The 23,894-nt window shown below is 38.5% G+C and overlaps 3 protein-coding genes across 8 annotated transcripts in view; 2 read left to right on the forward strand and 1 right to left on the reverse strand.

Annotated features, from left to right (window-relative positions):
* Positions 1-14,061, forward strand: part of LOC144066313 (AT-rich interactive domain-containing protein 3B) — a 64,745-nt gene extending 50,684 nt beyond the window's left edge. Inside the window, exons 5-11 of one of the 3 annotated variants that reach the window (XM_077589763.1) lie at positions 4,466-4,649; positions 7,049-7,308; positions 7,428-7,583; positions 8,497-8,778; positions 8,867-8,959; positions 13,606-13,706; positions 13,994-14,061. In XM_077589763.1, the coding sequence (XP_077445889.1) occupies positions 4,466-4,649; positions 7,049-7,308; positions 7,428-7,583; positions 8,497-8,778; positions 8,867-8,959; positions 13,606-13,685 (1,055 nt within the window). In that variant the 3' untranslated portion in view covers positions 13,686-13,706; positions 13,994-14,061. Of the gene's footprint in view, positions 1-4,465; positions 4,650-7,048; positions 7,309-7,427; positions 7,584-8,496; positions 8,779-8,866; positions 8,960-10,377; positions 13,393-13,605; positions 13,707-13,993 lie in introns of those variants that run through there. The other 2 variants (XM_077589754.1, XM_077589773.1) reach the window with 2 other exon arrangements.
* eprs1 (glutamyl-prolyl-tRNA synthetase 1) overlaps positions 263-23,894 on the reverse strand; it is a 96,181-nt gene continuing 72,549 nt past the window's right edge. The window contains exon 36 of the mRNA XM_077589747.1: positions 263-275. The gene's annotated coding sequence lies outside the window, so the exon portion shown is untranslated. The remainder of the gene's footprint in view (positions 276-23,894) is intronic.
* Positions 14,660-23,894, forward strand: part of kif13ba (kinesin family member 13Ba) — a 36,157-nt gene continuing 26,922 nt past the window's right edge. For 3 of the 4 annotated variants that reach the window (XM_077589710.1, XM_077589719.1, XM_077589728.1), the window contains exon 1: positions 14,662-15,299. In XM_077589710.1, the coding sequence (XP_077445836.1) occupies positions 15,230-15,299 (70 nt within the window). In that variant the 5' untranslated portion in view covers positions 14,662-15,229. Of the gene's footprint in view, positions 15,300-23,894 lie in introns of all 4 variants that reach the window. The other variant, XM_077589700.1, reaches the window with a different exon arrangement.

Raw genomic sequence — 23,894 nt, forward strand, 5'->3', positions numbered from 1 at the left:
GTGCGCCACTCGCCGTTGGCGGTCTGACTCGCGGCCGGCCGGTCAGAGGCGCTGGCTCTTGTGTCATTTGTTGTGAGCTCATTGTTGCGGCGTGAAAACATGGCTTCCTGCTGACCTGCACTTTAATTCACACATCAATAACCCCTGGCTGATCTCTGACCCCGCTGCTGCTACTAATTGTTTGATGCGGGCTTGATGCCGCATCAAATAAGTGACAAGCAAGCACGGGCCATGCTTTTGATCCGCGTTCTGGAAACGTTGCTAAAAAAACAAACATAAGCGTTCGGGTTTGTTTTGTTTTTCGTGCCTAGTGGGGATACGTTTGTATTTTTAGCCCAGTTCGGTCTTCTATGGCGCTTGGGGTTCTTCTAATGTTACTAAAGAGGGGTTTACAAAACTGGCTAGTTGTTAGCTTCCATTGACGATGATAGATGTTTAATCATGTGGCTGTTTTTTTTGTGTGTATTGAAACCAGTTTATTACTTATTGCATACCTGTCAACCTCTGCCAATAACTGCCCTTATAAATGATTATGATTCCCCTTACAAACCCCCAAAAAACCTTACAAACACCGTACGGTGTTTGTAAGGTTTTTTGGGGGTTTGTAAGGGGAATCATAATCATTTATAAGGGCAGTTATCGGCAGAGGTTGACAGGTATGTTATTGACTCTTATTTTCAAACAGTCTCAATATGACTGCTAATTTTTTCACAGAGAGGTGTTAGAAAAGATGCTAAAAATAGTAACACCCGCTGTTTTCGGCCATGTTGTCAGTGACCGCCCGGTTGTTGTTTTGCCTGCCGTTAACTAGCTTTTCAGATTAGATGAATGTTTTCCCAGCGCAACATTTATCTCCACCTTTAGCGAGCCAAGCGGTATCAACAGCTCTCGTTCAGGATTCCGCCCTAACATATTATTATTGCCTGTAGTACATTGCCATTCTCTTTAGTTTACATCCGCTATGACATGCTGGACGCACCCCATTGTTGAAGTTGAAAATGAGGAAACGGCAATGCCAGAAATATGTTTTATTGCCATCCTCACCTCATGTGAAATTGATGTGAACTAGCATGTAAACATGGTCCATGGCGCCGTTCTTGTATTTTTTTTCTTTTTACAACTGATACATTATTTAACCATACAGTGTTACCTCAAGATATGAGCTTAATTCGCTCGTATGTCGATTTACTCGTAACTCAAATGAACGTTTCCCATAGAAATGAACTAAAAACAAATTAATTCGTCCCAAGCCTCTGAAAAAACACCAAAAACAGGATATTGGATTGAAAAAACATTTTTATTTGTTCTAATTCGCCATCTGTTAACAAAGTAACACATAACTAGTGGTGTAATAGTACTAAAATGTGTTTAATAGTACAAAAATTAGACAGATTTCGCGGAGGGGAGATAAGAGAGAGACTTTTTGCACGGCAACGCCCTCGTACCATAACAAACAAATTTAAATGAACTTGGATTACGATGTGTTAATGGACGAATTGGTGACTAATCGGTTATTAAAGGATTTACAACCATTTTGATCTTTTGAATACATTTATTAATCTTTAGAACTGTCCAAAATATTTTCTTATTTATTTATTTTTCTTTCAAGAGTTCAACATTTCTGATCTCTTTCCGATTTAACTTTGGGCAACTACAATCATTACACCACTTTACAGTTCACAAATTCCAATTTTTCTTCATTTTTCCATTTTTGTTACTTATATACAGTTGAAATAGTGTTATGCTAAAATCTAACAGTGAATGACCACGATAAGTCTACAATGACAATATTATTTTTTTGTAATTTTTGTAATTAATGGTTTGTGATGGCTGATTTCATTCCCTCCAGATTTGACTAAAAACATGTTTTTTTTTTTAAATATATATCAAATGATCACAAACGAAAGGATACCTAGTTAACAAAATCAAAACCTAATGTAGTATTTGTAACAAAACAACGCATTTTATCATTGTTTTGAAAAGTGACAACCTGTCGGAAGAAATTAATTCATAAAATCCCCGCAATTCGCTCCTTCGGGCCAAAGAAAATGATTTGGCCGGCCATTTACAGCCCCCGACCCTTGAGTTTGACACCTTATGTTTCTTCTAAATTTCACGGGGAAGTGCGTCGAGTTGTCTAAAACGGCTTAACTGTAAATTCCGAGCAGGTCGACAAAGTTTAATGGTAAATAATCCGAGTAATTGGCATACAAAGAGTTTTATTTTCCGCGTCTGAATGGGACGTGACCGTTGGTTTGCCCTCGGCCTTTTGCACTCGGTGCACGTGGCCTAGACATGTTGCTAAAATGAATCAGGGCTAATCTGGAAGGCCTGATCGCCGCTATTTTCCAAAGTCATTAATGAGTCCAATTCCAGTTTAAGGGGCTGAAGGATTGACAGGAATTAAGTAGGCCAGGCAAGTCCGCCTTGCCTTGCCTTGCCTTGCCTTGCCTTGCGTTGCGTTGCGTTGCGTTGCGTACGAGTGTGTGCGCTTCGCTTGTGTGGATTTACTGCCGCAATCCTCTAAATGAGCTTCATTATACTGGACTATACTGAAGGTCCCACCCACTGCTGTCTGCGGATTAGCGAGCGGCTCGCCCAACTCCCTCTTTTATTTTGAAATTGTTTGAAATAACTTTTTTTTAAAGTTTGAACTCGGTCATTATGAAAAAAAACTAAATTGGGTCCGAGGGGGTATCGCAAAAAATGTTTTTTTAAGCAGATTTGACCAGTTTTTACCTGTTCAAACTGAAGCAGTTCGATGGATGAGTGGTTAGCGCATTGGCCTCGCAGTTCTGGGGTCGCGGGTTCGATCTCAGGTCAGTTCTCATTGTGTGGAGCCCCAAATTGAAAAGAAAGTGACCTAAAAATGCCATTAAATGAACAAGATGTGTAGGTTATGACCCTGGACTAACCTGAATTATACAGGAAGTGAGACAAAATTAACAGGAAGTGACCCATAAGTACCCTAAAATGAACGTAGAAGTGAAGAAATGAATGAATATCTCCACTTTTTCTGTTACTGTCCTCACATTTTTTAGAGTATTTCTCATGTTTCAGCAATTTATATTCATGTCATTTATTGGATTTGTTATGATTAATTTTATAACACAAAAACGAACCCTCATTTTTTAAAGCCATCTGTACAAAATGGAAACTTACTCCGGGAGACCGAATGCGATGTTAATATTTAATTGTCGGCTTTACACGACCGTGACGGGACGTTCGGTCGCGAGCATTAGCGAAGATGCAAAACAATTAGCAGCAAGTTATAATACGTAGATTGACAACACCTAAGCTGGTTTCTCTCACCACACGCTCCTTGCAAGCAAGCTTGAGTGCAGATAAGCTGTTGACAAGATTAATGCATCTGTATCAAAAGTCTCGAGCCGCTTGGCTTTGTGCTGTTTGCGAATCCCTTTTTCCAGGTCAAGCCAGATTGCCTTAACTGGGCTAATGTGTGTTTTCCAGCCAAATTTAAGAGGCGGGGCCCAACGCCGTCCCGGAGTACGGCGCTAATAAATAACAAAACTTACAATTTACATTATCCATTGATACCTCTACATACAAAATGTTTCAGGTTACAAACGCGTTTCAAAATACACCAAAATTTAATTTGGAAATTGTTGCGGTAGTGTTGCATTCTGCTTGACAATCTCCCTACGCTTCGCTGGGCTCTCATTGGCTGTCTCCCAGCAACAACATTTTTTTGAGTGTCGTTAAAACAACTTTAGTTAAAATTACTGGTGCGAATAAAATGAAGAAATTGGCCCTATTATTCGTCCATGATTGTTATTGCTAGTTGTGTTTAATGCTAAGTTGTTTTGAATTCATAATTCGAAGTTTTTTAGATGTGTGTTCGTGTGCTAACGTTAGGTAGAACGTTAGTTCGAGATGCCGCTCTCAAACTAATTTAATCAAAACAAATTAAGGGGGAAAAAAATCAGGGTTAATCTAAATCACGGGTGTCAAAGTGGCGGCCCGGGAGCCAAATCTGGCCCGCCGCATCATTTTGTGTGGCCCGGGAAAGTAAATCATGAGTGCCGACTTTCTGTTTTAGGATCAAATTAAAATGAAGAGTATAGATGTATATTAAATTTCCTGATTTTCCCCCTTTGAAATCAATAATTGTAATTTTTTAATCCATTTTTTCTGTGTTTTTAGTTCAAAAATCATTTTGTAAAATCTAAAAATATAAAAAAAGCTAAAATAAACATTGTTGTAGATCTATAAAAAATGAATATTCAGGGATTTTAATCCAGTTCTTTTAATCCATTTATTTTTAAAAATCTAAATATTATATCTAAAATGGCCGGCCCACATGAAATCGAGTTGACGTTAACGCGGCCCGCGAACCAACCCGAGTCTGACACCCTTGGTCTACCTACATGAACCGCGATAATCGAGGGATTACTGTACTTTTGTATCATGATTCTGTTTTTTTTTTCCCCCCTTCCTCTTCCAGGCACGCCGGTCAACCGTATTCCCATCATGGCCAAGCAAGTGCTAGACCTATACATGCTCTACAAGCTGGTGACGGAGAAGGGGGGCCTGGTGGAGGTCATCAACAAGAAGATTTGGAGGGAGATCACCAAGGGGCTCAACTTGCCCACCTCCATCACCAGCGCCGCCTTCACTCTGCGCACACAGTAAGATAGATGTGCTTAGTTCATTTTTATAATGTATGAATGTATTTTCTGTAGATGTATTTGCATAGCTCACAGGACACATGAGCCCTCCGCCCCGAGGGGCCCAGTTTAGCCACTAGCGTGTGTTTGCGCGAATCCTCGCCTACGTGTTTATACGCAACATCACGTCATTTGTCTCCTCTTCCGACTCGGTTTTCCCAACTCAACTCCAATCCCTTGCGTCCATTTGATCCGTCGCTATTGGAGTATCGATGTCATCCAACGGAATCCGAGTTGGGGGGGCAATTTAGAAAAAAAAAATTTTTTGAATAGATTAGATTAGATAACTTTATTCGTCCTGTATTCGGGAAATTTCATTGTCACAGTAGCTAGAGGGTGAGAATACAGACACAGCAAAATACATTTTAAACATAAATAAATAGGTAATAAATAAGTTAATAAACATAAATAAAAATATAAATAAATAAATATACAAATAAAATAAATAAATATATAATATATATATATATATATATAAATAAAATAAAATAAATATATATATATATAAATAAAATAAATATATATATATATATATAAATAAATATATTTATAAATAAAAAATACAAAAAACTAAATATATATAAATAAAACAAATAAATAAAAAATATATAAATAAATATATAAAGAAAAAATACAAATAAATAAATACATATATGCATTAATAAATAAATAAATAAAGGCGTGTTGCTGAAATATATATATATATATATATATATATATATACATACATACATACATACATACATACATACATACATACATACATACATACATACATACATACATACATACATACATACATACATACATACATACATACATACATACATACATACATACATACATACATACATACACACACATAGATGTACATGTATACATACGGTTGGTCTTAACATTCATCCATTTGAATAAATAGAATAGAATAGAAAAACCGTGTTAAAAATTCTAATTGGTCATCCAATTCAATAAATTCGGTAATGCTGGTTGTTATTTTATTTTATTTTTTTAACCTTTTTGCCATTATTTTCTTCTGCACATTTTTTCAGTAGTGTAATTCCACACATACTTTAATATATATGGATTTTTTTTTTTTGCAATGTCCTTATACCGCTGACTTATTGTATTGTTTGAAATCGTTAACTCATTCACTGCCGCCAACAGTCAAAGACATCAAATGCATTTCATTAAAAAAGACGTGATCAGGTCCATGACCGGATCGTGACAAAGACGGCGACTTGGACTGTCACGCCACGCTGTCCACTAATAAGGACGCCAAAATGAAGACTCATGTATTTTTAATGCGCTCCGTCCGCAGAGTCCATCTAATGGACGGACGGCGTGGCTCTTAACTCCTTATTGATTGGCCGCGATGCAGTCAGCATACCTGATTATAAAAAAAGCTTGTCATTTGAACCCGCGTTCTCACGGCAAAAAAAAAAGAATACAGTGGTACCTCGAGATACGAGCTTAATTCGTTCCGGGACTGAGCTCGTATGTCGATTTACTCGTAACTCAAATAAATGTTTCCCATAGAAATGAACTAAAAACAAATTAATGCGTTCCAACCCTCTGATTAAAAACGCCCAAAACAGGATAATGGATTGGAAAAACATTTTTTTTTGTTCTAATTCGCCATCTATTAACAAAGTAACAAATAACTAGTGGTTTAATAATACTAAAATGTGTTTAATAGTACTAAAATTAGACTGATTTCGCGGGAGAGACGGGGAGGGGTGACTTTTTGCACGGCAACACGCTCGTAACATAACATACACAAATTTAAATGAACTTGGATTGCGATGCAGACACTCAAAAATAACTTTAAACCAACCTTACACTAAACTTCATTCTAACTTTGTTTTAAATTTTGACACCTTTCTTCTCCCGGGTTGGCTCTATTTGCCCCGCCTCCACCCTGACTTTCAGATGCAACCTATGGAGGGTTGTTTGCTATTTTCTTCAAAATATTCCCAAAACGATGCACACAAATGTCCTCACAATAGGATAACACACGACCAATAGCCAACGAGAAGTAGTCTATACTCCTCTCGTATTAGCGATCCCTCCGCCATTCGCACTGACTAACGGAAGAAAAAAAACTGAAAAAAAATGCAAGGCTCCGCCCAGTGCTCGTAGAGACATTACACGAGGGAGTTGCGACCAGAAAGGCAGTGGCCATGATGTTCTTATGAGCAGCCTCTCTTTCCCGATGTATGCTCGTATCTCAAAATGGGTCTCGTATCTCAAGATAAATATCTGCCCGAAATTTTATTCATATCTCAAATTGCTCGTATGTCGGGTCACTCGTACGTCAAGGTACCACTGTCCTACGGTATGATTTGTGTCTGGGCCCTCAGGTACATGAAGTATTTGTACCCATACGAGTGCGAGCGCAAGGGTCTGAGCTCCCCCGGCGAGCTCCAGGCGGCCATCGACAGCAACCGGCGTGAGGGTCGCCGCCCCAGCTACAGCAGCAGCCTCTTCCGCTTCTCGCCATCGCCCAGCGCCGCCCCGCACATCCTCTCGCCTCCCAAGATGCACCTGTCCGCCATCGGACCCGGAACCTCCGCCGCCCTCAACGGCTTGCAGGGCTCGCCGGGCTCCATTTTGAAGAAAGGTAATCGAGTTTGGCTCCGCCCGTACCAGCAAAGTTATAATAGGACATAAGATAAGTACCAAGATGAATATTTTTTTCTCTAAAAAGGCGAACGTGCATGTTCATACTTGGTCGTTTAGGTGGAGCGAGGCTTGCTGGGAGGATGGGCTGTGACTGGGTTTTTGCGTGGGGAAATAACGCCCCCTGTTGCCCGTTTGAAAGAACTTCAACTTATCCAGGGACGGAAAGAAAGATTGAATTGTTGAAATTACCAATACCGAAACCACGTTTTATTGGTGAATATATTCAAAATCTTTTTGTTTCGCTTGAATGTGTGACAATTATCATGGCTCGGTTAGACTATGTTTTACAACAATTGTGCTAAGGGTCACAATGTACTCATTTCTCTAAAGTTTGAGATTTAAAATGCACTTTTAGGTCAAAATGTTGCTTTTTTTTAAATGTTGGTTCATTTTGGTATCAAGCTTGAGCCTAGCAGTTCCAGTTAGCTTATATTTATACCATATTAGTACATTAGCTTAGCTGCTGTGCTAATTACTTATGCTAGCAACAGATACAAGTTAGCTAGCCTGCTTGATCAAGTTTTCCTTTCTTCCAAAACAAAGCTAACATATTTTAGCACTCATGTGAAGGTCAGTGTTAAAAATAAATGAATAAATAAAAAATAATAAAATAAAATCTAATCTTGACCGTAATATAAGTTGATATGGACATTTAAAGTTTACACCCATACATTGAAATTTGTTAAACTTTAGTTGAGATGAATTAGGATCATTTGTTAGTGGGTTTTTAATATAAAATAAATGTAAAAAAACAAGTATTTCAGCTGTACGTGGCCCACTACCCATACATTTTCCACCCCTTACTTATTTATCACATTCACAATTATTTACCTTAGCGTATATCATGTTATACTGGGGAAATAAAGGTTTTTGGTTTTCAAATAATGTGCTAGATAAGCGGAAAACTCAAAAAAATGCAATATCATGATTGTTAATCACCCAAAAAATGAGGTTGATTTTGGGGAACCTCTGGCCCCAAGTCAGTTGGAATAGGCTTAAGCACCCCCCGCGACCCTAGTGAGGATAAAACGGTTGAGAAAATGAGATGAGACTTTTTCCCCAGTACATTTTGCGTTCTAGTTTCGAGTATCGTGTCCGCTCACGCTCTTTCATCCTCCCATTCCAGACGACCTGACCCCCCCTATCATGGCGGCCCGACCCTCCGTGGCCCTGGCGCTGGGGCAGCAGCAGGTGGCGGGCCTGGCGCGCGCCGCCACGCTGGAGCAGCTCCGGGAGAAGCTGGAGACCACGGGGGGCCTGGTGGGAGAGGGTCCCGAGAGGAAGATGGCCCGATTGGCCGAGGAGCAGCAGCGCCTCATGCAGCAGGCCTTTCAGCACAACCTGCTGGCCATGGCCTCGCAGATGCCCATGAACTTGCGCCTCGGGGCCCCCGCCATCACCCCGAGAGGTACCCCGACTCGCTATGATCATTTCCAGGCGTTATGATGACAGGCAAGTCTGAAAAAAAACTTTTTGTTGTTGTTGTTTCCCCCTAGATGAAAAGCAGCAAGACATGTCTCTGAGCATCTCCACCAATGGGAGTGCTAGCATTACTGTCTCTGTGGAGGTCAATGGAACAATGTACTCAGGTGGGCCCTACTGTTTTTATGCATGTTGAGTTTGATTTATTTCATAAGGACATATTAACATACCTGTCAACGTATAATTTTTTTATAAGTTTTGTGATCATTTCAAATTGTCTATGCCGCATAACTTTTGTACAGGATTTTTTAACTACGTTTTTGGGGTAAAATTGATCTCGTTTTAGCCATTTCAGCTCTAATCCGGATCGTCTCGGTCGCTGGTAGCAGACAAAAACGTCTTGGACGACTGCTAATATTGTCATATATTATATATATATATATATATATATATATATATATATATATATATATATATATATATATATATATATATATATATATATATATATATATATATATATATATATATATATATATATATATATATATATATACACACACACATATATATACACATACATACATACATATACATATATACATACAATATACATATATATATACATATATATACATACATATATACATATATATATTTTTTTTTTTTCTTCAAATATTTTCACTATATAAATATAGCATGTCAGAAAGCTGTCCACTTTGGAGAAAATTTTCGACTTTTACGTGCGCCCTATGTGAGTAAATATTTGCCAGGTTGTCTTTGTACGTTTTTTTTTGCTTAATAAGGGGAATTGCAATCGTTAATAAGGCTGAGGTTGACAGGTATGTATTAATGAACATATACATATTCATTTTAATGAACATATAGATTATAGGCTAATTTCCATTTTTAGTCCCTTGTGCAGATTGAAGGTAAACGATGACTCATACACACACAAGTAGCATAGTTTTAGACAGCGTTGTGATCGTAACTCCCAGGTGTGAATTTTTTTATTGTATATTGTGAGTTGTTCGATTCATTTAAAATGATGAAAATGCAAAAAAGCCAGCAGCATTTTGCTAAAAATGCAAGAAAATCGACAATAAGAACACTGAAAAACTGAAAATTACCTTATATTTTAATATCTATAGGTGAAATGTACTTAGTATTATATTAAATCAGGGGTCACCAACAAGTTAGATACAAAAAGCTAACATTTTAAAATGTGAGAGTCAGAAGCAGCGTAAAATACTCCAATCTGCCAAATTATTTTTAAAATATCATTAGTTTTTAATGGGCCCTGATGAATTGGAGTGCATTTTAAGAGAGAATAAAAATAACAGAAACATGAAACGAGGCAAAGAGCAACAGTATATACAAAATATGATAAGAAGCAAAGAGCCACATGTGGCTCGAGAGCCACGTCTTCGCCAAAATTGCTTATATTGATCGGAGGCCCTGGAAACCAAGACTTTGTTATCTGGAAAAATATCCATAGCATTGCTGTGACAAGAATTTGTGAAATTCTTGATGGAAAACCGTATAGTCTCCGCAAAGGAGTTTAAAGGTGCCATTTTGTCGACAGGAACACTCTTTGCCCAGAAGGCCGGCGGGGGTCTGCTGGGTCCCCCGTTGTCGGCCTCGGCCTCCGCCTCCACCAGCGCCGGCTTCGGCTTCTCGGCGGCCCCGAGACAGACCCTCAGCCCCGCCTCCTCCTCCTCCCCGCCTTCCTCCAAGGCTCCCAGTTCGGCCGAGCCGGCCCCTAACGGGTCGCCCTAACCGGACCACTTCCGCCCCTCTTAAGCCCCCCTCCGACCCGACCCGGCATGAAATTCTGTACCCGTGAGAAAGATTTCAGACTGTTGCACAACAAATACCTCATGAAGCCTGTCCACCTCTTGGCTGTCCAATCTTGAACACAAAAAAAGCCCGAGAATAGAAGAGCGTAACGCTACTATGCATTTTCCACACTCTCATGCTAGAAACAATCAGCCAAAAAAAAAAAAAAAAGAACGAAAAATCCACTGACAGGTAACGTCACAACTGAACTTGAATTTTATTATTTTTTAATTTTTTTTTTGTGTGTGTGTTGCCATTTTGTCGTCTTTATTTTTTTGGGGGGATTTTGTGTTTTTAGAATGAATTTGCGTTTTCGCTCTTCTTACATACCTCAAATCACGCAACCTGCAGTGGTGTCTTTTTACCTCAGGAGCTCGACCGTATTTAACCTGGATTATTTTTCTCTATCTTTTTGAGTCGGGTGTTTTTTTTTTTTTGTGTGTGTGTTTTTTTGTCTTCCCCGCCCCTTAAAGCGGACGACTGGACGCCGTAGATCGGCACGGGTGATTTCAAATATAGGGAATAACTCTCGGTCCTTCTCGTCCGAGGGGGTCGGGGACGACTCGCGTCAAAAGTTTTGGGACGGAAAAGCAGATGGGCTCCCCTCCCCCGTCCCTCTCTCAGGAAACGGGGGAAACAAAATCAAACATGGCCCCCCGAAACCCAATGGAAGAACTTGAACAAAAAAAAAATACCTCATGAGACTCTCCTCGGAGAGCCACAATACGTATACCTCAAAGGGCGGCCATGATGGAAGAAGCCACCCCACCCCAAAGAAGTGCTGATTTTTACAACTCACACCTCAAACCTTTTTCATAATTAGAAATGTCTTCAAGGGGCTTTCTCAGGTGGGATGAAATGCATTGACACTCGGCGCACGCATACAATCACAGGACGCCAACTGGCTTTTAGCCTCGGTTTCTTATTGCACAGCTAGATACCAAAATAAATAAATAAATAAGAGCGGTCGCCATGAGTTCGCCGTCGATCGAGGCTGGATTTTTAGGAAGAAAAAAGTGTTAGTCGCATTTATTCATTCAGCAAGTGAAGGCGGCTTAAAATTGGGTCAGCTAGCTTTTGTTGACAAGCTAGCTAACGTGAAGAAAGTTGGACTTTGACCCTGTTGGCTTTGTCGTAGCATTAGCTTTAGTCTAAAAGGGCTCTAGAATGTATATTCAATCCCACTTAAGCTCTTGACAATGATAGGCGTCCAATCTATTTGAACAGGGAGAGGCTGGCAGCGACCATTCGCATTTGTAGTAAATCATTTCGGCCTGGAAATGATGTAATTTGGGTCAATTTTATTAGCTATCGGCAGACAGCTAGCTTGCTGACAATCCTACAAAACCTTCAAATTTTTGGTTTTGAGTTAGCATGTATTTCAGTTTGCTAACAAGCTACACGCTAATTGTATTGCTAAGCATCGAAAAGACGGTAATTAAGGAAACAAAGTTTTCATTTCGCACGTTGCTGACAATTTAACAAAACATCGCTAGCTAGTCTTGCCCTCCATCTTGAATTAAGCTACAATACAATTAGCGTGTAGCTTGCTAGCTTGCTGACAATCCTACAAAACCTTCACATGTTTGATTTTGAGCTAGCGTGTAGCTTGCTAGCTTGCTGACAATCCTACAAAACCTTCACATGTTTGATTTTGAGCTAGCGTGTAGCTTGCTAGCTTGCTGACAATCCTACAAAACCTTCACGTTTGGAGCTAGCATGTATTACAGTTTTCTAACAAGCTACATGCTAATTGTATTGATAAGTATTGAAAAGACATTCATTTAGAAACAAAATGTTTACATTTCCCACATTGCTGACAATCTAACAAAACGTCACTAGCTAGCCTCCATCTTGAATTTAATTAAGCTACAATAACCGCCACTTGCTAATGGATAAATGCGCGCATGCGCGGGTCACGCTATTTTTACCCTCATCACACGATATCAGTATCAATATCTGGAGATTAGTTTTCTAGACTTTGAAGATGGTGACTGTCAGATTTTGGGGGAAAAAAAGCTCATGAAAAATGCCGTTTTCACATCAAAATACCTCAAATGCGAATAGCGCTAAAGGAAACGCCACGGAAAGAAATTGTGCGTACGCTCGGACGAACGCTATTAAGACTGATTTTTTTTTTTTTTTTTGCTGTTGCATTTTGGGATTTTTATGTTTTTGTCGTCAGTAACTGCAGTTGAGCTTGTGGCTCGGGAAGCTGTCAAGTTCTGCGCACAATAAAAAAAAATGGGGGAGTTAATTGAGCTTTAAGATTGTGTAAGAATTAACCTGATCTTTGTTTAAATAAGATAAAATACAAAAGTAGAAAAAAAAATGAAATGGAGAAAAAAAAGCAGGCACATTATGCAAAATGTTTATCAGATACCTCATTTATCGATTTTCTTTGATGTTGTCTTTGGCTTGTACAATGCTCCGTATATTCATTCAACTGTGGGGGTTGTGCATATTTTTTGTACTGTTATTATTACACGGACATGATGATATGACTTCTATATAAATATATATTATAGGTTTTTTTTTTCTCTTTGATTAAACAACTACAAGGAAAAGAAGAACATGGACAAAAAGGAGGTGAATGCTTGTTAAAACGTTTGTTTTTTTGTGCTGATTGTATTTAAGAGGAGCACTTTTTGGCAAAGTGGTTTTCACACATTCACTTTTGTTCATATGATTAGTAATATAAAGACGTGGTTCTCAGGGCTTTAAACTTGTATGTCATGATAAAGTTTTACTTTATATCTTATTTGCTGTCTTGTCTCCCTTTTATTATTTCAGTTAATGAGCACCGGCACCAGGATTATATTTTTAAGAAGTAACGTGACATATTTTAAAAAGTAATCGTGCCATAATTGTGTGTTTATGGAAATAATACAATGTATGCTGTGCTGTGTCGTTTAATTGATCAAGATAAACTCCTGATTGACACGGATTTGCTCCCATTTTTTTCTGAATTTAGATGCAGGTCTACAAGTGACCAGCAGGCGGCAGCAAAGCTCGTTCTGTTGTGTTTTGCATTTCCTGTTTCATCACTGTTGACATGATTTTTATATACAGCATGTAAGTAAGACGACATTTATATATATATATTTTTTAATTTTATTTATCTATTTATTTATTCTAATCTAACTAACTTTGCAGTGCCACTGATGGTCTTATTGCCACCACTTTTGAAATCAAAAATCGAAAGTAGATTTCCTCCCACGGCCGCGTGACTCGGGTCTATTCAACAATTGTGTTGAAAACAAAAAATATTTTATTACATATATTAATTTTTAGTCATGCATTGGTTTGTGATCGTCAAAATTGATTTTTAACTTGGTTGTGATATGTATGATTCCTTTTAGGGTGACGTCACACGTGTGGCTAATTAACTCATCTGGTGGTGATGGTAAGCCATATTAACTAAACGTAGAGTGAAATTAAAATGTTTAAAATGTTAGCTTATCCTTCTGTTAGCAGCCCACGATACAAGCAAATTGGTTGAGTTCTTCCGAGTTCACATTGCTCGATTAACTATGTCACGAAGTTGTTCCCAAACTTTTTAGGTTGATCAGTGTTGTGTAACAATATCAACTTGGGCTAGTTTTTAAAGTTCAATGCTGTTGGGGAAAGCTTCAGTACGGTTTTTTTCTATAGATATGTTTTAACCAGCACTAAAAAAAGTGTTATACTAATGTTTGTTGTATTAAATATCGACGCCTTAAACGCACCCTCGCGGACATATTGGTAAAGGCGATGTTCGTAGTATGTGGCGGCCATTTTGGTAGGGGCTTTACTCTAGTTGAGATTGTACAGCACTGTTTAACTCCTTGTTTAGAAAAAAATACACTAATATTTGCTATTTCTGGTTGTTGACATAAACAAGAATGTTTACACAAAATAGAATGCGCTGATTTTTTGACCCAATTTACCTTTGCCGTAGTCCCCGCCGATTATTTTAATTTGACAGGACTCTTTGTTGTGAAATCTTTAGAGCCATTTCCGGAAGTTTAGACCCTGACACTAACGTGTAACTTGATGCGAAGAACGGAGGAGGACGAGGAGGGCATGCGCGTTTGGGAATGCCGTAATGTAACCCCATCACCGGGCGGGCGGTGCTTTTTTTCCGCTTCTTGCCTCGCTGCTCCCCGTGTTTTTTGACGGGGCCAACTAACGGAATGATTCATCGGCGACCCGTTATCTGCAAAGCGACTTTGGTTTGGACGCCTTAGCGAGGAAGTGTGCGACCATGACCGCCTACAAGGCTGGTTTTTAATTAGCATGTTTTTTGGCTGTCAAATTAGCTCCTGGTGTGCTAAACGCGGCCAAATAGCAGCCCGTTTCCTCATTTTCTTCCCTAATGCACCAAGTCGCCCATTTTTTTAACCCGTTTGGATTTAATATGAGTGAAAGAAGGCTTTAAACGGCGGTAGAAAGCGTTTCCCCCTGCACACACCCGTGGTCATGCCGGGTGTGTGGAGTGGAAGAGCGGGGGGAAGCTAGCTGGCTTCTGGCGGAAGAGCCAGCGGGGGGGCTTCGGGATTTTTGGATGATCGTGACGCCAAGGACGAAGCTGATCGTCTCGGCTAAAAGCAGTCAGCATGGGGGATCCAAGACTCGACGACACGAACGTCAAGGTGGCGGTCCGCGTTCGGCCCATGAACCGAAGAGGTGAGTCACATTTTCTTTGGAGGACACGCTGTCAGGGGGGTGGGGGGTCGATTCCCTATTTGACCACAACGTGTCATAGCTTTCGTCCGATGGTGGACATCGACGCTGATAGATGTCTAAATTTCAATCAATTTCGACTGGGAGAGGCTGACGTGGATTGGACGTCTATCCCCGTCGAGGGGAGTGATTGATGTTTAAAAACAAAGTAAACCATTATCCCAATGAGTAGAGACAGAGAATTGATTAGCATGTGCTAATAGAGAAATTGAGTAAGTCAATATGTACGTTGCTAGCTTAGCTGAAAAAAAGTTATTTCTTGTAAATAATTGGCTATCAATGTAGCACAGCATAATGGTGTTTGTTTGTTTGTTACTCACAGAAAATGGAATGGTATTATAGGAAAAAAAGTAGTTGTTTAGGAGAAAAAGAAGCTTTTATACGCTGCTTTTTGTCATTCATTTTCCAAACCGCTTCTTCTCACAAGGGTTGCGGGGGTGTTGGAGCCAATCCCAGCCACTGAGGGAAACCCCGAATCGCTGAACAGCCAATCGTAGGGCACAAGGAGACAAACAACCATTTACGCTTATCCTAGAGACAATTTAGTGTTCAACCAGTCTACCAAGCAGGTTTTTGAGATGTTGGAGGAAACCGGGGGTACCCGGAGAAAACCCACGCAAGCCTCACCGTCCAAACCTGGGATCGAACCCTCGATCTCAGAACTATGAGGCCGACGGGTAAAAAAATGTAGTCAATAAATAAAATTAACTTCTAATCTCGAGGCAATATTGAGAGTGAGTTTAACAAAAACACAAAAAATAGCACGAATGACCCATTTCAGGCTTGAAATTGTAGATTTTTAACCTTTATTTTAACATGTCCATATTCTTAACACCGTAGCATAAGCCTAGCCATCCTTTAAGTTATTCCCAACTACTGTACAGTGAGATTGTTTTTTTCTTCCATAGTGGAAGTCGAAATAATTGGTTCCAGGGCGGAAGGGTGGCCTTCATAAAAGTCTGCGCTAGCACTTGTTTCCATGACATTTTAACATCATTAAAGGTAACACAACTGTAAGAGGAAGCTGGCCGATTTTGAGATGAAAAGAAGAATTGGTGCATTATGGGAACTGATCTGAATAACAAACCTGTCACGCAGGAAATTCAATTTGTTATTCCTCCCAAGTATGGCTTTGGTCTTGGCAGTTCTGAGTCACAGTGCCAACTCAGCTCGTCCCACTCCACTGGGACCTGTGGCCCGAATGCCACAATATGTCACCGTCAGATAGCCACTACTGTCTCTTAAATAGCCCAAAAATGAACATTATTTGACAGAAGAGTAATGTAAAGTCATAGAGTAGTTTTCCAAGTACAACCTACTTTGTTATACTAGAATAATAATGAAAAACTGGGAAACTATTCTGGGTTATTAGACAGGAGCTAGCTAAAGATGCTATTAGCTTAACTCTTGTAATGTAGTTGCCGGCGCTAAGAGTTAGTGATGTTTCGATCTGATATTCAGTGTCGGTATCGGCTATTTTTGGAGTATCGGACAATCTCGGATTTGGTCAAAAAGACAAATTAACCCATTACAGTAATCCCTCAATTATCACGTCTTCACTTATTGTGAATTCACTACTTCGCGATTTTTTTCCGCTATTATTTAAAGTTGATATATTTATTTTTTCTTCATAAAAATGTGAAAATCCACGCTGAAACTCGTAATTGGTGCTCGACTGAGCACTGAAGAAAACAAAAAGTTATAATACAGGTGACCCTACTTTGCAATTTTTCGATTATGAAGCAACCGACTGCAGCCTGTATATATTCTTTTTCTCATGTTATTACTATAACTCATATATAAAAAGAAACTTTTTCTTTTCTTCTTTCGTATCCATTTTTTGACCGGTGCGTTTTATGGTCCAGCTGATTTATACTCTAAAAAATAGGCTACTTTTGCATGCTAGAAAAAATGTCTTTGGCGATGTTCACGAATTAGCATGATTGCCTCCTTTTTAATTAATGAAAAAAATGGAAACTAGTTAAGATTCCCTTCGTGAAATTTTAATCACTTGTGAAGGCACTAGAGCATGTGTCAAAGTGGCGGCCTGGGGGCCAAATCTGGCCCACCGCATCATTTTGTGCGGCCCGAGAAAGTAAATCATGGGTGCCGACTTTCTGTTTTAGGATCAAATTAAAATGATAGATATAGATGTTTATTATATTTCCTGATTTTCCCCCCTTTAGATCAATAATTTCAATTTTCAATCCATTTTTTCTTTGGGTTAGGGTTAAAAATCATTTAGTAAAATCTAAAAATATCAAAAAATATTTTCTGTTTTCCATTTTAATATGGAACATAATTAAAGAAAAATTTGGTTTCCTTTTGAAAGGAAATACAAATGATTAAATAAATGATTTTCCCTCACTAAGAAAAAACCCTCAAATAATCATTGTTTTAGATCTATAAAAAACTGAATATTTAGGGGTTTTAATCCAGTTCTTTTAATCCATTTATAAAAAAATATCTAAATATTATATCTAAAATCGTCTGGCCCACATAAAGTCGAGTTGACGTTAATGCGGCCCGCGAACCAACCCGAGTCTGACACCCTTGCACTAGAGTATAAGAATGTTGCTAAATATAGCGACCAAATTGCTTCTTTGACAGCACTGTGTTTTGGAAACAGGCGGCTTCTCTCTATCTGCAGATACATTATGTTGTCAGTGTCAACTGCATGTCCGCGGGTACATGATTTAGAAAATAGTCAACACAAAAAACCCCATAAAATGATTTTAAATTGAGAGATTAAAATCCATTAAATGCCAACTTTAGTTACAGTAATGCCTCAAATATTGAGGTTAATATAGACTAGACATGGCCGAGATAATCCAAAAATCACGAAGTAGGGTCACCCCTATTAAAGAATAAATAGATACAATTAAATAAAATTCTTCAGTGCTTGTTCTAGTAGCAAGCAGAAGACAGGGGAGTGGCTTACGCTTGCAATTTTTAGCAGATTTCACATTTCTATAAACTTTAAAAAAATAATAATAATAGCAGAAAAAAAATCGCAAAGTAGTGAATTCATGATATGTGAAGTCGTGATAATCGAGGGATTACTGTAGATATCATAAGATGTTATCATACTACATTTTGATATTGTCATTGGCCCAATTTTAAGTACGTATATCATTTTTTTACTCTGCAATTCCTACCTGTCACTCAGGTACGGACTCCATTGAACACCCTCCAAATGCAATCATTTTACGTATTTTCTTTCTGCAAACAGTGTCTAATTCAAAGGAAGGCAAACACGGTAGTAAATCGGCAGCAACAGCTGTTCGGGGCAGGACTGATGACACTTTTATCGCCTGCCGCGCCCCCCTTTTGTCTTCACGAAATCAAATTGGCCGATTCACGCAGTCGGTCGGGACTGGCCAGCTGCCAATGAAGCCGTCACCAGTGACTGAGTCAATGCGTCTAGACATTCCCGTAGAGTTTCTCTCGCAGTTGTTGGTCTTAAATCGAGATGCATGGAAGCTATCACGACGTCGGCTTAGCGACAGCTCGCCTCGCACTTGTTGATCATGAGTGAATCGGGTTGTCAGAAATATCCATACTGAAATGTTGTCCAGATTAAGGTTGCCCCGATCACATATTTTTGGATGGGATGCCGAGTGTTCCAATTTTGAGACTCTGCTGATACTAAATTGGGTGGGAAAAATTGCTTTTTTCCGCCCAATTTGAATTGAGCTATCTCAACATATAATCCAACATAAACGGGTAATTTTAAAGAAGCAGAAAAAAATCCACATCCATTTTTTCCAGTTGTGCAGCACAAAAATAAGGTTGCAAACAAATTGTTTAAACAATGGCTCTCATTTTTGTGTGTTTCCTCACATCTTTCATACAAAATTGGGACACTGACCAATTTTAAAGGAATTAGTTGGTAGTTGTGTGAGGACCGTGGAACGAATTAGAGAATTTACATATAAAGTACTGCTCTACTTGCGGAATTTTCAAGTTACGAAAAAAGTTCTGGAACCAAATAATTTTGTAAGTACAGGTACGACTCTATATAGGGAATTAGCTTCCAGTGTCAACTCTATTCAAGTTTTTATCATGGCGCTAATTTCAACTAGCACGATTAAAAAAAATAAATAAAAAAAAAATACAAAGCACTTCAACCAGTTTTGCCAATTGTAGAAACTAGTGTAATTTTTTTTTTGTCTCCCACCTGCGCTGATTAGCGACATTAGCCTGCTTCACTAAAAGTGTACCATTAGCCGCTGTTAGCTCAAATTAGCAGCTATAGCAACATGTACTTTTTAAAATTAAATTTTCCAACAGACACACTAATTTTCTGCTCTTAGTCATACTTATAAATGAAGCGTGTGTACAACGTCTCAAGTGGATATTTTTTCCCCCCGTTTAAAAGAAAAAAATCTTCCAAAACATATTTTAACGAGAATTACACATACATGACCTGACTGCCCAAGAAGAATTGCATGTGGCAGGGGACTAAGCGGCTTACCAAGCGTGTTGTTGGCGGTGCAGCTGAAGGAAGTGGAAATAACTTTGGAAGCAGCAGTAGTTGCCACGTTTCCACCGCGCAACGCTTCGGACTTGAACAGAGCTTCTGTTTTCAAAATGTTGCGTGTTCTTGAAAGAGGGGGGAAAAAGACACAAACCACCTAAGTTGAAAAAGGCCATCACCTGACCCTTAATCATGCGAACTGACTCCTTGAGGAGTTAGCATCAAACTTAGCTTTTAGCCATTTACCAGTTGCATTATTTTTTGGGTTTTTGGGTAGGAGTATTGGTTCTGGATCTGTAAAGTTGTGAAGATATAAATACTGCACCGGAACGTCCTGAAATTACTATACAGTAATCACTCGAATATCGCGGTTAATGTAGACCAGACATGGCCGCAATAATTTATTATTTTTTTCGGGGATGAGTCCCAGTAACGAGTTTCAGTTTGGATTTTCACATTTTTATGAACTTAAAAAAAAAAAATATATATATATATATATATATATATATATATATATATATATATATATATATATATTTTAAGTTCATAAAAATGTGAAAATCCAAACTGAAACTCGCTAATGGGACTCAGCCCCGGAAAAAAAAAATATTGCATTTATTATATATATATATATATATATATATATATATATATATATATATATATATATATATATATATATATATATATTCAAAAATAATTAATAGCGGAAAAAAATCACAGTAGTGAATTGGCGATAAGTGAAGACGTGATAATCGAGGGATTACTGTTTTTAATTTTCTACCCCGGTAACTACTTACAAAAAAAACCTATAATCAAAAAAAACATTTGCTTTTGTTCAGAAATAGGAAAATCGATGTTGTGTTGTAATTTAGCTCTACCTGTTTTTACATGTCGAGCATTAATTGCACTCTTTGATGAGACTCATTTATTCAAGGTTGAGGAACAGCAGTGCGGTGGTAAAGCGGGCAAAGCGGGACAAAGACAGGAAGGGAGGAAATATTTGCTAATGTTTTGTAAGAGTCTCCGTCTTCCCATAGACGGAGCTTTCAATGAACTGTGCGATGGCTGCTGACTCCACTTTAAATGCATGTCTACTGTTATCAGTGAGGAATTTTAGACAAGTCTAAAGGATTAGGAGATTTATTCTTTTTTTTTTAATTTAAAATATCATTTTTTTAAATTAATGGGAAGTTAACTTTGCATGCTTGGGATTCATTGCAATAAAAAAAAATCGCTTGACAGCAGTAATATATATATATATATGTACGGTAATCCCTCGATTATCACGACTTCACTTATTGCGAATTTACTACTTTGCAAGTTTTTTTCCTGTTTTTAAATATTTAAAAATTAATTTAATTTATTATTTTTTACTTCAGTCGACTTACTTGGAGAAAAGTATATAAAGATGGGAGCACTTTCCTACTTTAAACTGTAATACCAATGGTCAGAAAATGATTATCGTGCACGTGCCGAGCACGAGAAGACACAAAAAACAACTCCGAATTGCCTCCCTCACTCAACGTGAAATTCTCCATTTTTTTTAGTAACCGATTTAGTAACCTATTAAAAAAGACATCTCCCTCTAAACTTGTTCAGGCAGGTTTTTTTGCAAAACTTAACAGAAAGAAAATTGATTTAAAACTCTTACATTGAATTCCAGAGGAAGGTGTGCTAAAAAAGGGAGGGTGACGATTCCCGTCTGTCTTTCCTATCACTTCACATTTTACATTTGGGCTTAAAACATGAATGTTTTTTTTTTAAAAATGTACCCATAATCTTAAAGTTCCCCACCCAATTTTTCCCCCTTGTCTTTTACCTTATGCAGTGCCTGAGATGACATCCTAGTTCTCACGTTTAAATGAACAGCTCAGGGTCGGGTCAACTGTGTCCTGCTATATTGATTAACTTAGTGGGGAAAAAATGGCTAGTTGCAAGGTAGAAGGTCAAATTTTCACATTTCTTTCTTCACCCGAATGCAGCTCAGTTATTGTTTGTTAACCCTTTAACTGCCAAAAGCACTTTTTTGAGGCGAAAATTCAGTCCTATGACAGCCCTAAGTAGCAAAAATGCGCCAGATGCTAAAAATGTTTTGACATTAGCGCTGTAGAAAAGAAAAATAATGTTTGAGTCCGATAGGTTCCGCCATTTCTCGCCGGCTTGAAGAAATAACACCCCATCGCAAAACAGCTGTTTGAATGTAAACAAAAGACGTTTGTAGACAAACATTGTACTGGACTCCCAAAATGTTTCCCTTTTCAGGAAAAAAAATATTCACAATAATTATATACATTATCTCAGGCAGCTAATATATATGTTTAGATGGGAATTGGTCTCCATAACATCAGAAAATGATGCAAAAGACTGAACTAGAACCTTCATATATTATCAGGAAATGCAAAAAGAAAGCATAAATCCTCCCAGCATGGGTCCGCCAAAGGGTTAAATTGGGCTAAACGTGTATAAACAATCGGGGTTCATTGAAGTATCGGTCTGCCTTGCTAGAGAAACCCAGCCAAGGTTCCATTGTGTCTGTAATGGATTATTCAAAGCGATTATCTTGCGGTGATTTCCCCCTCTTGCAGGTCTGCCCAGGAAAACACAAAAATGGCAATTTTGTCTTACCCTAGTTAAATGTGCTCTGACTGGCCAGACGCCAATAGCGTTGATACAAGTGTTCGTAGTGTTTACCATGTCAGAACATCCCAATATTTGTTAGGGCTGATCGAAGGTCTTGTGGTCGATCATTCAAATAAAAGCCTTGATAGCTGCGTAATGTGTATCTCTTGCTATTATTGCATCCAGAGACGCGGACAGGACACATTTCCTGGTTGTACTGCTCATCCCGTTCGGAATGTGCAAACCAGTAATCGATTTATACAGTATCTCGGAAATATGGGTTAAATAATGGGTTGATTTTTCTTAAGATTTTCCCTTCAAATTAACTCATTTGTACTCCCTATTAAAACCATGAATATGGAGGTGAAAATTGTGAATCGGGGCGGCTTATACGAGGGAAATTGTCATATTCAACCATTTTAAGGGTGCGGCTTATACGCGGAGGCGGCTAATATGCGAGAAAATATGGTATATTAACTTAGCCAAAAATGGAATTGAATATCGTTGTCAACATTGACATGCAACATGCCAGACATTGTTCGAATGTCACGTTCATATTAGCGAGAGTAGCATTAGGTGACGTCAGCAGATTCCTGCCATGAGTAGGCCTTCCCGTTCTACAGAACATTTCGGTAGTTATTCAGTTCGATTCCAACGTCCTCCTTACTAGTAACTTGCTTCTCCAGCTATGCTCACAAGCTTAAAATTTAAAGTAAGGCTTACCTAAACCCAACACGCCGAAAAAGAACACGCAGGAAATGCGTGTAGCTTTTGGTGGGGGAAAACTGACTAGTTTGCGGCACCGCTTCTCCATTTATTGGGGGGAACAAAGGCGGGTACGAACATAGAATAGAGGACATACACTACATGGGGGGACATGGCCCAGGACAAAGGCTGGTCAAACAGAAGCCTGTGTGACTAACTATGATAAGGAAAATGTGTTGGTTAATTAGTTCAACACAATTCCTCCCCCCCCCAAAAAATTACAACCCCCTTCCCAAGAATATATATTGACTTGAATGGTGGCCAGTTTTCTTGCTATATTTTATTCATTTTTATTCATATCAACAGAATCTTTAATGTCTGATTATATACTATAGAGCACAGGTGTCAAAGTGGTGGCACGGGGGCCAAATCTGGCCCGCTGCATCATTTTGTGCGGCCCGAGTAAGTAAATCATGAGTGCCGACTTTCTGTTCTAGGATCAAATTCAAATGAAGATTATAGATGTATATTATATTTCCTCATTTTCCCCTTTTTAAATCAATAATTGCAATTTTTTATCCATTTTTTTCATTTGGTGTTTTTAGGTCAAAAGGCATTTTGTAAAATCTAAAAATAAATATATAAAAATATTTTCGGTTTTCCACTTTAATATTGAATATAATTTTTTTTTTTAAGTTTCCATTTGAAATGAAAAACAAATGATTATTAGA

This window comes from Stigmatopora argus, chromosome 2, assembly GCF_051989625.1.
Source record: "Stigmatopora argus isolate UIUO_Sarg chromosome 2, RoL_Sarg_1.0, whole genome shotgun sequence".
In the NCBI taxonomy this organism is placed as follows: domain Eukaryota; kingdom Metazoa; phylum Chordata; class Actinopteri; order Syngnathiformes; family Syngnathidae; genus Stigmatopora; species Stigmatopora argus.